General features: G+C 62.8%; 4 protein-coding genes across 4 annotated transcripts; 2 read left to right on the top strand and 2 right to left on the bottom strand.

Moving 5' to 3' along the window:
- Positions 1 to 71: 71 nt before the first annotated feature.
- Positions 72 to 842, top strand: EMIHUDRAFT_249876 (hypothetical protein; the record flags this gene model as incomplete). The annotated part of the gene is made up of 2 exons (XM_005758841.1): positions 72 to 658; positions 800 to 842. 2 exons carry the CDS (start codon positions 72 to 74, stop codon positions 840 to 842), a joined length of 630 nt encoding a protein of 209 aa, XP_005758898.1.
- Positions 843 to 1,275: 433 nt separating this feature from the next.
- Positions 1,276 to 2,277, bottom strand: Lhcf42 (light harvesting protein). Its single transcript, XM_005758840.1, has 2 exons — positions 2,159 to 2,277; positions 1,276 to 2,039 (listed from the first exon to the last, which is right to left on the bottom strand). Exons 1-2 carry the CDS (start codon positions 2,258 to 2,260, stop codon positions 1,476 to 1,478), a joined length of 666 nt encoding a protein of 221 aa, XP_005758897.1. The 5' UTR covers positions 2,261 to 2,277; the 3' UTR covers positions 1,276 to 1,475.
- Positions 2,278 to 4,983: 2,706 nt separating this feature from the next.
- Positions 4,984 to 7,607, bottom strand: EMIHUDRAFT_249874 (hypothetical protein; the record flags this gene model as incomplete). Its single annotated transcript, XM_005758839.1, has 4 exons — positions 4,984 to 5,010; positions 5,052 to 5,372; positions 5,508 to 5,598; positions 6,112 to 7,607. The coding sequence occupies 4 exons, from the start codon at positions 7,605 to 7,607 to the stop codon at positions 4,984 to 4,986; spliced, it is 1,935 nt and encodes a 644-aa protein (XP_005758896.1).
- A 623-nt stretch (positions 7,608 to 8,230) lies between these two features.
- On the top strand, positions 8,231 to 10,250 carry EMIHUDRAFT_419908 (hypothetical protein). The gene is made up of 4 exons (XM_005758838.1): positions 8,231 to 8,964; positions 9,088 to 9,272; positions 9,668 to 9,793; positions 9,861 to 10,250. Exons 1-4 carry the CDS (start codon positions 8,282 to 8,284, stop codon positions 9,992 to 9,994), a joined length of 1,128 nt encoding a protein of 375 aa, XP_005758895.1. The 5' UTR covers positions 8,231 to 8,281; the 3' UTR covers positions 9,995 to 10,250.
- Positions 10,251 to 13,037: the final 2,787 nt, after the last annotated feature.

The following is a 13,037-nucleotide window of genomic DNA, read 5'->3' as shown; positions in this document are numbered from 1 at the left end:
CGGCCGCCCGCCAAGCCGCTCCCGTCCCCCGGGCCGGCGATCCCGAGACTGCGTGGGCGGATCGGAACAATATGCTCGAGCGCATTGCACTAGTTGCGAGGTGCGACGGCTTCTCGGCCTTTGATGCAGAGGGCGTCGGCCGCCTTGTCGGAGAGCTCAGGCCGACGCTCGGCCTAGAGGTGGAGTCGCTGCTGCCTCTCTTCGCAAATCTGGGAGTCATTAAGAACGTGCGCTCCATGGCGTGCGAACGAGAGCACTCGCTCAAGGCGCAAAAGCAGGCGGCCGAACACGCCGTCCGCCACCTCGAAGACACCGTCGCCGCCCTCGAGGCGCACCTGCGCGACCCGCTCCGGCGGTCGGCCGACTCGGCGCCCGGGGAGGTGCTTTGCTCGCGGCTGCTGGGACTAACCAGCGGCATGCGAGTTAGCCCGCCGTACAGCGCCGTGGGTGGCCTCTCTGGCCTTGTCGACCGCATCAAGGTGCGCTACGACGCGCAGGCGCGCACGCTTCGCGAGGAGGGCTTCCGGGCGAGCGCCTTGCTCAAGGAGATTGGCGGCGGCGACCTGGCCAGTTTCCGCGTCGTGGAGGTTGTCATCGCGGACCGCGAGCGGTTGCTGCAGCAAAAGGTAAGTGCCGTCCTCGAGGGCCTGGGGGCGAGGTCGCTGCGCGTGCTGATGGAGGACCGCGCCACGGCGGAAAGACAGGAGGCGGCGGCGGCGGGCTGGGAGGCGGCGAGGGAGGCGGTGGCGGTCACCGAGGGGGCGACGGGCGGCAGCGCCGCGTAGTGGATGAAGGGCAGGCCGGGGAACTGGCGGCTCGGACAGAGCCAGACAGTGCGCTAGAGGGCGGTGTGACGTGGTGACTGAGGTGTGTGTGGCTGTGGGAGGGGTAGTTTTGGGGCTGAGGGTTGGAAAGTGCTCGTCTAGTATGCAGTAATGGATGGGGCCGACTTTTCTGCCACTCTAGTCCTCAGTCGGACAGGCGTCTGGCCGCTCGCGCCCTCGCCGTGGATCCGCGGCGCTGCCCCTCCTCGCTCCTGAGCAGCTGGAGGGAGCTCCTGCGGTGCGCTCCTCCTCGCAAATGTCTTGGTTTGGCGGGCACGCTGGGGGGGGGGGGGGTCTCACACGACACGCACACGGTCTGCAGAGAACTCGTGTGCGCTTGGGTTGGTCAGTGGGTCAGTCGCGCGGTTCGCGCGAGTATCGAGATCACACGAAAGATCCACGTCCAACCGGCCTCACGCGATCAGCCCACAGCCGACACGGGGGGGGGGACTCACGTGAAGGAGCGAAAGGTGAACAACCAAAAACAAAACCATATTCGAGACTCTCCGGGCCACCGCCCGGGAGAGTAACGCGCGAGTAGCGAGCAAAAAAGTGAGCGACAACACAGTGAGAGAAGAGAGAGCCGGAGAGCGACGTAAACGGTCCACACGTATCACGGGGAGAGGGAGGCGCCACGCTGCCGGGGGCAGCTCAGAAGGAGGCGTCGCCCCAGTACGCGCCCCACGTCTGGCCCGTGACCGCCTCCTGCGCCAGGAAGCCGGCAGCGGCGATCATGCCGAGGCGGCCGTGCGACAGCTCGCGCTCCTGCATGAGGCGCAGGTCCTTCTCGTTGCCCGGCGCGAGGTTGAGGGGGTCAAAGTTGAGGTAGCCAGGGTAGTAGTCTGGGCGGAGGGCGGACGGCGCCTTGCCCGTCTTGGGGTCCACCTTGGCCCACCCCACGCGGATGCGGTAGAGCTCTGCGTTGCCGATGCCGATGGTCATGACGATCCACAGCCAGAAGGGCAGCTGGGGGATCTGGTCGATGGCCGGGCCGCCGTCGCCGGAGAAGAGCGGGTGGAAGCGCTCCTGCACGAGGAAGCCGGTCGCCGCGAGCATGCCGACGCGGCCGTGCGCCAGCTCCGCCTCGCGCAGCCGGTAGACCTCGCCCTTGCTCTTGCCCTCGAGGAAGCCGGCGGGATCGAAGTTGCCGAGGATGTTGTCGCCGCCGGGCAGGCCGAACGCAAACTCGTCGGCGAGCGGGTCCTTCTTGGCGGACTGGAGGGCGGGAGGGAGGGGAGGCGTGAGGCCGCGGTGGTGCGAGGGTGGATAGAGCAGGCGTGACGTGTGGCGCGATGGCTTTGGTGGCGCTGGCGCGATAGCTTGTGGGTGCACACCTTCTTGCGCATCGCGACGGCCATGCGCGGCGACACCTTGGGGGTTGCGACGAGCGCGGGGCCGGCTAGCGAGAGCGGCGAGGAGAGCAACGCGAGCGACATGGTGAGGAAGGAGAGGTGATGATGCTTCTGTGACGCTTACTGGTCGATTCCTCGACATTTCTCGACTGGCCAACACGAAGTGCTGCGATCGGGTTGGCCCATTTCTTTTTTCCTTTCTTTTTTTGGGCCCTGTGGGCACCCTAACCAAGCTAGCCCAACGCGAGCATAGCTGTGAAGTGCTGCGGAACTGGGAGTTTACCTTGTGCAGGGCGTGAGCTGCCGCCGGACCCGAGGCGTGAACCATCGCCTTGGGCCCGTGAACCGGCGATATGCAGCGTGTTCTGCAGCCTTTGACGCAGGTCGCAAGAAGAGCGACTGCCACTCCCCGGGCCGGGCCCTGGCGAGCGGGCGCATGGCGCCCGACGCTCTGCCATGACCTCCGGGAGGTTGAGTGGCGACCTCGGTGAGGTTTACTTAGTTCGTTCTACGGAGTGACAGCACCTCCGGGCGGTTTTAGAACTTTGATTGTTACTCAAGCCACACAGAACACCCGCTTACTAGCCTACTTTTCAGCGTTTCCGGGCTCGCAAAACCCGGCGGGTGCAGCGGCGCAAGACCTCTCGGAGGTCGCAGGCCGACCTCGGGGAGGTCGGGGAAAACCCCCCGTTCGGCTATCTACTCGCTCCCCCGCTACTCACAGACACTACGGCTGTCACGGGAGACTCACAGTGGCTACTGAGACTGTTCACACGTGACGTTCACACCTGGGGGACCAGGGTGTATCCGCAACTCGCGCAGATCACCCCCTCAGCGCCGACATGCCGCGGCTCGGCTGTTGGTGCTGCTAGTGCCCGTTTGGGGATCACCAGTGTCCCCCAGCTAACTACCCGAGGGCGAAAGCGACGAGCGGATGGAAGACACTTGCCACCAGCGGCTTGGTCATGATGTCCGCCAGTTGGCCTTGGGTGCGGATGTGGTACATGTGTACGCGCTTGTCATCCTTAATTTGCTCCCGTAGGAAGGCAATCTTGGTTGCGACGTGGCGCATCCTCTTGGAAGAGGTATTCCCCTCGGATAGGAGGCAGGCCGACTTGTTGTCGCAGTAGACCGGCATGGGGAGACCCAGCTCATCCTTCGAGTGCTTCGCCAGGAAGTCCGGTAGGTCTTCGAGTGCGAAAGTAATGGTGTCAGAGAGAGCTAGTCCCGTTTGGACTGCCTTGGTCGCGATATCATACTCCCCTTGCGTGCTCGAGAGAGGGGTAGTTCGGAGTCGTCCCGAGTGGAAGCTGATTAGGTCCTCGCCATGGAAGATCATGTATCCAGCCTGTGGCTTCTCACCCCCATGCGAAGCGTCAGGGAAGATCTTGGGGGTGAATCGGTTGACTTCGACCTTGGTTAATTCGGTGTGTTCGACAATATGGTCGTCCAGCTCGCCCGTGAGGTCACGTCGGTAGACAAGGGCCTTCGAACTGGTTTTAGCGAGGTACTCAACCACACCGATCGCACACTTGAAATGGCGCTCCCCTCCCGCAGCAGCAAACTTTGCCAGGAGTGAGTAGGCGAGCGCGATGTCGGGGCGCGAGATGGTTGCGAGCCATCCTAGCTTGCCGATCAAGCAGGCGTACTGCGGATGGATCATCTCACCTTCAGCAAGCGGCGTGAGGTTGCTGATTTCTTCCGTGCATGGTACAACACGGCGAGACGGGTGCGGCTTAGTCTCGAGGAATTGTTCCACGAGCTGCGTCGTGTACCGCTGTTGGTGAAGCTTGACGGTACCCGCTCGCAGGTCTTGCGCGATCGTCGCACCGAAGACCCAGGTGAGCAGCCCGTTGTCGCGCAGTGTGAACTTGTCACTAAGCTGCTTGACAAATGCATCGCGGAAGTGCTGGCAAGAGCACGCCATGATGAGGTCGTCGACATAGACGACAAAGAGGATCATCTTGCCCGACTCGGAGTAGCGCCACAGGCATGGGTCGACCGTGCTTTGGACTGCGCCAAGGGAGAGGAGGAAGTTCCGGAGCTCCTCTTCCCAGACGGCACCCCCTTGCTTCAGGCCGTACATCGCCTTGACCAGACGAAATGCCTGTTCGGGCTTCCCGCGTGTCTTTTGGAAGTCGCCAGTGTACTCGTAATCCCACGAGTCGCCGTTCTTGGTGAATTTCCAGCCCCTGGGGAAGCGCAGGTAGAGCTTAACACCTGGTTCGATGTACCCGTTGAGGTAGGCAGTCTTGATGTCGAGGCTTGTGAGAGTGAGGTCCATCGAGGCGGCGATTGAAAGGAGTGTGCGCAACGTGTCGTAGCGCACTGTGTTGGAGAAGGTGTTAAAGTAGTGTTCTCCAAACACTTGCATGAAGCCGCGCGCGCAAAGCCGCGTCTTCCGCCGTCCGATTGTGAGGTCCTCATTGCACTTGATGTCTCGTACGACGGTGGGATCGATCACCTTGCATCCCGGCGGTACCGTCTCGATGCGCATCGCGCCGGTGTCCCTGAACGAGTCGATCTCCTCGCAGAACGAGTCCATCCATTGTTTACCATGCGGGCCTTCGAAGGCGGCCTTGCACGACTTTGGGATGTCGATCATCTGGAGTTCATCAGGTCCTTCAGCTCGCACCATCTTCTGGTAGGTCGCGAAAGCGGTGATGGCGTCGGTGTCTTCGTCGTCGATCCATTCTTGAAGGTCACGTCGGTCAGAGACGTGCATTTGGGGGGGTTCGTCGCATGTCCCGCCATAACCTGTGTGCGTAGTCGAGTGCACTTCAGGCTGCTTGGACGCGTCCACCCCCTCAGGCGAAGGCCCTTGGGCCTGCTGCCTGTTGTGTTCAGTAGCCGGAGTGGCGGACGCCCATGTCACTTGCTTGCCAGCGTCGTGCGCGCCTTTCCACGCCTTGACGCGTGGTGGCGGGGCGGCGGTAGCCCAAGTCACGTCTGAGCCCGACTTTGGTGGGCCAGCCCACGCCTCCACCGTCGGTGGGTTGGCGGGTGGACTGGTCACACCCCCTGGATCGTCGGGAGGCGTTGTGGGCGACGAGTTGCTTACGCGTCCTCGCGGGAGGAGGTATTCGTCAACCCTGACGTTGCGACTGATTTTGTACTTGCCAGAGGTCAGACCCTTTCCATTGGGGATGAAGACAATGAAACCCCTGGCGTATCGAGCCGGTCCGATTAGCCAGCCCTTGTCGACGAGGGTTTCGAGCTTGGCGCGTCCTTTGGTTGGTTCGCGTAACATGAACGCGCGGCAGCCGAAGACCTTGAGGTGTCGTAGGCTTGGAAGGTGGCCTTTGAGTCGGCAATATGGCGTTGTCCATACCTTGCCGGATTGCCGTTGTTTGGCAAGTTCCTTGCGCTCCTCGTTGTTGTTCGGCGGTAGGATGCCGATGGTCGAGCCCACGGGGTGCATCCTCCTCGGCTGCACGTTAATGCGCTTTGCCGCTTGAATGATGGCCATCGCCCAGTGGCATGTGGGGAGGCCCGATTCGAGAAGGAGAGCCCGTGTGGTAGAGCACAACTTCCACATCGCTTGCTCTGCGATGGTGTTTTGGTTTGGCGCATACGGTGAGCTCTGCGTTTGCTTTTCACTCTTTGAGCGCAGGTACTCGGCGAACGAGTTATTGATGAACTCGCCGCCGTTGTCGCTGTGGAAGCGCCGTTGGATGGTCGAGACGTATGGCGACATATCTTGCTCATAGCGTGCGTAAGTATGCTCAAGGTCGCTCTTTTCTCGTATCGGGTATACCGAGATGTAGCCGCTAAAGTCGTCGACGAAGACGGCGGCGTACCGGAAGCTGTGAACAGCGCTTTCAGGGAGAGGGCCAAGGAGGTCGCTGTACGTCAGCTCTCCCACTTGGGTCGACTTCTCAAATGTTGGGGCTGTCTTTGTCTCCGGTAGTTTCTTCATGCGAGAGCCGACGCACGTTTCACAGGAGTGGCGGTGTTCGGCGATCGCTTTTGCGGGCACATGGATGTCGCAGCCGACAGCGTGCTCTGGCAGTTTAGCCATAGCTGCGAGAGGCATGTGCCCTAGGCGGCGGTGCATGAGCTCCACGTCTGGGCTCAATTCCGTCCATAAGGCAGTGGATAGGCTTTGGTCGTACCCGCTGACTGGCCTGATGGCCACCCGCGAGATGTCTTTGGCGTTTGACACCGAGACTTCTCGTCCGTCTATGATGAGCGTGTCGCTGTTGCGTGCGCTGATCGAGCTCACATCTTGAGATGGGATGATCTCGGAGCCGTTGAGACGGCGGTCGCGATTCACCGAGAAGATGTTTGCTTTGAACGTCGGGAGGAAAAATCCGTTGCGCACGACGGGGAACCAGTTGCCGTCTCGGTCTTGCACCTCGAAGGCGAAGGGTCCATAGGAGTGACACGTTTCGGATTGACCCGTGCCGGTGTTCATGCGGACATTGGTCGGCACGTGGGCGGAAGGGTCGAGGATGAAGGCTTTGTCTCGGAAGACGTGGGCGCCTCCGCATGAGTCGATGTGGAGGTGCGTCGTCTGGTCGCCTTCGTCAGCGGATAGGTCGGTAAGGTGTGCTGATGGCGTTCCGCAGGTTTCACTCACCAGCACGGTGAACTGGTCAGCAGAACAGCTGATGTCGAAATTAATCTTGAAGTGTCGTGCGTAGAGGTAGTCAACGAGGGCGAGAGCGTGCTTAAACGTCCTCTCGTCGACATTATGGGCCTCGGACACGGACGGCAAGCGCGTGTACTGTTCGGGGAATTCCCGAAAGTTGATTGCCGCGTACAGTGCGTCGGCGGCGCCTGGAAAACCGTCGAGCCCGCCTCTCTTGGCGAGCGTACTGAAGGCGTCGGTGTTGTGGGTTCTGACTTGCCCCTCATCAAGAGCGCAAAGGCACGCCTCGAGCTCAGGATAGAGGTCGATGTACTCTTCTTCTGGAGGGCTTGGTGGCGCGCTTTCCGGACAGTAGACTTGCCGGTGCGGGCTCGGTGCTGTCGTGTTCGGAGCGCTCAATGAGCTGGGGCGGACCGTCGTGTCGGGCCCCGCTTGGGGGCGAAGTCGGCGGAGGAGGGTGTAGCAATTGCATCGCATCTCGCACTGCGAGCGGACGCACGCCATCTTTTGGCCGTACGTCTCCTCATACATGCGGTGGTATTCGTACTCAGCGCGAGGATGATAACGCTCGTCGCTTGGGGCGATGTGCCATTCGTATTCGGACACGCCGTTCGATCGGTTGAGCACGTTGGCTTCGGCGAAGGCCGGCACGACTTGTACCGGACCGAGGTCGAATCCAAGAGTCCGGGGAATTGAGGTTGGAGGGCAAGTGTTTGCCGACCTGTCGCCTTGCGAGAACCGAGGCGGGATGGCGACCGGAGCGCTTTGGGGAGGCGTCGAGTATATCGGCGCGTGCGATGGTCCGGCCCCCCCGTGGTGTCCTTGGTGGGCGAGCATGGTGAGGGCCGCGTCCTCGATGTCTGCCACGGGCAGGTTGTCGATGTCTTGGTCACTTGATGACGACCATGAAGTACAGCGATCGCCACCTCGCTGGCCTCTCCGCAAGGCCTCCCGACCGCGTCGAACTCACGGCGCGGGCTCTCTCGGCTACGGGACCGGCCCCAGCTTCGGCTGAGGGCTAACAAGCTGCCGAGCCCAAATCACTGTGAGAGTCGTGATTTCTTGTTGGTTAATAAAAATCTCTCTCGCGTGCAATCATTCGCACGCGGTTATTCCGGCGATGTCAAGGTCGTCTGTCCCCTCAGCAGCAGCGGGGATGGATCATGGATGGGAGCACGGTCGGAAGGGAGGGCGCTTTTGTCGCTTTCGTTCGGCGAGAGCGTTCTTTCTACCGGAACATGGTCGTGGGGCATGGGCCCTACTGCGAGGAGGGAGAGGGGGGGGGGGGGGGGAGTATTCTTGCCGCCGCGTGCACGCACGCAGCAGCCGCCGCGGCAGAGACGAGCCGCGGCGACGGCCGCAACTGATAACTGCCATCACACTCACACACACAAACAGAACAACACAAAAAACACCTCGGCTGCGAAAATTCTCATTGCAAAACGATTCGACTCGGCCAGCGGCCGTCTCCCTCGCGGCCGCCTCTTCCCTCGCGGCCTGCACACACACACATGCTGCTCGCGGCTGCCCTCTCTGTCGTGCGGCCGGCTGCGGTCGCTAGCAGCCGGCAGCCTGTCTCGCGCGGCGGCCGGCCCTCGATGGCCGCGTCGCGCCTTGAGCAGCTCGCCGCGGTGACCACCCTCTCGATAGACACCGGAGACCTCGACGTCATTGCCGAGTTCGCAAAGACGGGCAGCATAACCGACGCGACGACGAACCCGCTGTTTGTGAGCCAGGCGGGCCTCAGCGGCGACGAGCGGTACGTCGCGTTTGTCGACGCGGCCGTGCGCTACGCCAAGGCGAACGCCGACGGCGACGGCGCCGTGCTCGAGCTGGCGATGGACCGGCTCGCGGTGGAGCTCGGCCTCGAGATCGTAAAGCTGGTGCCCGGGTACGTGTCCACCGAGGTGGACATCCGCGAGTCCTTCAACACCGCCGAGTCGCTCCGCCGCGCGCGCCGCATCATCGCCATGTACGAGGCCGAGGGCGTCGACCGCTCGCGCGTGCTGGTCAAGCTGGCGGGGACGTGGGAGGGGATCCAGGCGGCGCGCGAGCTCGAGCGGGAGGGCATCCGGTGCAACATCACCCTCATCTTCGGCTTCATCCAAGCCGTCGCTGCTGCACAGGCCGGCGCCCGCCTCATCTCGCCCTTCCCCGGCCGCATCAAGGACTGGCACTCTGCAAACGGAGGCGAGTCCACCTGCGAGCCGAGCGATGACCCCGGAACCTTCTAGGAACCTTCTAGGAGCCTTCTCCTAGGCGAGTCCACCTACGAGCCGAGCGATGACCCCGGAACCTTCTAGGAACCTTCTAGGAGCCTTCTCCTAGGCGAGTCCACCTACGAGCCGAGCGATGACCCCGGAGTCAAGTGCGTGCGGCGCATCTACGCGTACTACAAGGCGCACGGGCACGACGGCACCATCTGCATGCCCGCGTCGTGGCGGCCCTCGCGCGGACCGTCGGACCCTGCCTTCGCCACCGACGAGATCGTCGCTCTCGCCGGTCTGTGCTGGGACACGCTGCTCACCACACGCCCACTGACACGCACCCACGACACGCCCACTGACACGCCCACGACACGTCCACTGACACGTCCACTGACACGTCCACGACACGTCCACTGACACGTCCACTGACACGTCCACTGACACGTCTACTGACACGTCCGCTGACACGTCCACTGACACGTCCACTGACACGCCCGCTGACACGTCCACTGACACGTCCACTGACACGTCCACTGACACGTCCACTGACACGCCCGCTGACACGTCCACTGACACGTCCACTGACACGCCCACTGACACGTCCGCTGACTCGTCCACGACCGGCGTGGACCGGATGACGTACCCCGCCTCCGAGATCACCCGAGATCACCCGAGATCATCCGAGATTAGGCGTGGACCGGATGACGATCCCGCCCCCGCTGCTGGCCAGCCTGGCGGAGAGCGAGGCGCCCCTCGCCCGCGCCCTGCAGCCGGACGTCGCCGCCGCCGCCTGCTCGGACCCGATCGTCGGCGGAGGAGAGACATCTCCGAGTCTCAGCTGCGGAGCCCATTCACGCTTGCACGCGTCATCCGCTGTGAGCAGGCGACATGTCCGAGTCTCAGTTCCGGCTCGCGCTCAACGCCGACGTGTGCGCCACCACCAAGATGGCCGAGGGGATCAACGCCTTTGTCGCCGAGACGCTCAAGCTGGAGCAGGCGCTCCGCGCGAAGCTGTGAGCGGCCGGGAAGTGGCACTGTGAGGCGTCGATGGGTCTGTCCGGAAGCGGCGGAGGCGGGGTCAGGGCTCGCGCAGGATAGATAGTCGTGGGAGGCAGAGGCGCGTGGTGGCGACCCGCCGCCGCACAGCTCTCAGCGCGCGCGCCGCGCGAGGGGCCTCGGCGCGAGGCGCGCGGTCCCGCTCATCGTCGTGTAGCGCCGAGGAGGGCCACATCCGCGAGAGTGTATTTGTTCTTGTCAAGTATTTTTTCTTGTCACCCGCATATGAAGAGAGCTCTCTCTCACACACAATTGCTCGCGCGCGCTCGCTCTAATGATTATAACTAATGAGTAATGTGGACAAAAACACACAAAATCTCTCGCTCTCATCAATATGTGTGTAATGCGTAATGTGTGGAGAGCACTTATTGTTGGTTCATGGAGCTAAGCGCCTAAGGACCACGGGAAATATGTATGTATTTTTGGGGATGCGAATGTTGGACGTAGGGTGGACGCGTCCAGAGGGGGGGTCAGGGGGTATGGCTGAGAGATGGGCCTGGGATGGACACGTCGGCGAGGACAGCGTCGCGGAACGACGGGTCGAGCCCCTCCGCCAATCGAGGCGGCGGTCGAGACGGTGAGCGGCTGACGTCCTCGCGGGTGGCGCGGAGTACGGCCGACACTACGTGCTGCGGCAGCCCGCGGAGCCGCAGGAGGCGCGGCGGAGCGGCTGCGCGTGGACGCGACGGCGAGGCTGGCCGGGCACGCTGTCATCGAGATAGGCACGCACGTCGAGATCCTAGGCGAGCAGGGGTGGTGGCCGGCCACCATCACGTGGCGGGAGGAGGGTTCGGGCGGCCGGCTCGTGTGGATGCGGTCGAGTACGACGGCTACCCGGACGCCGAGCCTCTCCTCTCCTTAGAGGAAGAGACGTGGAGGCAGGTGACGCTCGGCGCCGGCAGCGCGGCCCCTAATACCAGCGGCGAGGCGAGCGACGGCGAGAAGAGCGACGGCGAGACTGGGGACGCGCTGCCGGCGGCCAACGTCACGGCCCCTAATACCAGCGCGACCAACGTCGGCGGCGCGGTCGATACCGGCGGCGAGGGGAGCGGCGTCGAGAGGGGCGGCGGCAGCAGCCGGGATGGCCAGCGGCGCCACGTACGTCGCACGCGGCGGCGGTAGCCGGGTACGGGTGCGGTAGGTCATATACAGGGGGGTGCGGTCGTGAGGCTCTCTGGACGGTATCGTACGGCTCTACAGTATGAGAGGCGTGTCTGATACTCGAGTACCTTCTCGAAATGGCGGGAGCGCTGCTCGGGCGAGGGAGGTGGGTGCCCTCTGAGCGGATGGTTTGACCCGGGTAGCCAAAAGCACGAACGGGCAATACAAGTGACACACCACTGGCAAGCGGTGGGGGTCCCTCTCGAGTCGCTCGGGACGGAGCGCTTCCCCACGCTAGCGGCCTGCCGTGGGTGCGGCGGTAGCTTTCGCACAGTATGAGTGAGTGAGTACACACACACACACACTTTCGCACACTATTTTCCATGTGAGGCTGGAAAGGGGGGAAATGGTGATTTTTGAATGAACGCCTCGCGCAAAACCACCGCTACGCGTAATATGTGTGTGTGTGTGTTCATATGGGTCCAGGCGCTCCGGCCGCCGCAGTCGTCGCCGAGGCTGAGCCGGACGATGTGGCGATGCTCGACGGCGACACGATCAAGGTTGTGTGGCAGCAGACCCGCAAGACCCGCAAGGGCGTCATCAAGATGCGCGAGCGTGTGGGTACGGTGTGGTACCGGCCAAAGCAGCAGCGAAATCGGCCCGAGAATGTCTATCTGGTCGAGTTTCAAAGGCGGTCCGGCACGCCTCGCACGGCCAAAGGGCCGCGGCTCCGAAAGACGAGATGGGAGAAGCTTCGCGGGCGGAAGAATGAGGTGGTGAGCTCGACCGTGCTCCCGAAGCCTGCGGGTGCGAGGTGGACGCCTGAGGAGATCGAGGCTGTGCGAGTGAGGATCGATGCGGGAGAGATGCAGGCGAGCATTGGGCGGGGCATTGGGCGCTCTTGTGGTAGCATCGCTGGGTGTTCGAAGCGCTTCCTGTCGGGCTATGCGCCTCTGTCGACTGGAGACGGGCCGCGGGTGAAGAGCGGTGTCACTGTTAGTTTGGTCGAGAGCGCGATGCTCACGCTGCCCGAGAACGAAGGCACGGTGGTTGAGGTCTTTGAGGCGGTCAAGCGGCAGGCGGCGATGGAGGGTGTCGCGCTGAACCTCGAGACTGCGCCTGGTAAGCGTGCGATGTCACGCGCGGAGGCGAGCGTGGGAGCGCTTCTCAACGATCGAAAAAGCTTCCCTCAGTTCTCCGCCACCGGGGAGAAGCGCCTGTCGGACGAGCAGATAGACAGGGGCGACAAGCAGTTGAGGAAAACCGCTGTCTACAAGTACTCGCCGCCAATCGTCACCGCCGAGCGAGAGCAGGGCCTTCCGAGCACGAAGCGCGTCAGGGCTCACACGCCCAACGTCGGCGGCCCCAAGAAGTCGGCGCGCAAGACGAAGGAGCTTCTGGCTGGCGGCGACCGACGGCATGGATGATGGGGTGGTGGCACCGAGCCATTGCCAGCGCCGCGTTGGCGACGGTGCGTACGTTGTACGTTGACTGTGTACTGTGCACTCCTAGTACAGTACTATAGTGTATAGTGTGTACTAGTACCTCCCGCGCGTTAGTATTACTACGGCTCTAGTCTTAACAGGTACGGAACGGCTCTACGGCTTTTATATACGGGGTGTGGAGGGTGAGTTGACCAGGGGTTGTTGCACGAGTATATGGGCCACGATGTCTCAAATATGAGGGGTTTTGACTCCTACCGGCTCCTGACGCTATCTCTGGCAGCTCTAATGACCAGGATCAGTAGTGCTATGATAGAGGGTGCCCATGCTAGCGCAGGAACTGCCACACTCGCCCGGACCGTCCCCTTCTGGGTCCGGTTCCGCAGCCTGCGAGAGCCGACAGCGGGGCCGTGCCGCGGGTGCCTACTGCCGAGTGCCACAAACATGCGCCGTCCCGCCAT

The sequence above is a fragment of the Emiliania huxleyi genome (assembly GCF_000372725.1).
Source record: "Emiliania huxleyi CCMP1516 unplaced genomic scaffold EMIHUscaffold_836, whole genome shotgun sequence".
NCBI classification, from domain to species: Eukaryota; Haptophyta; order Isochrysidales; family Noelaerhabdaceae; genus Emiliania; species Emiliania huxleyi.
Note: the sequence above shows the minus strand (reverse complement) of the source record. Positions and strands in the feature narration are given on the sequence as shown.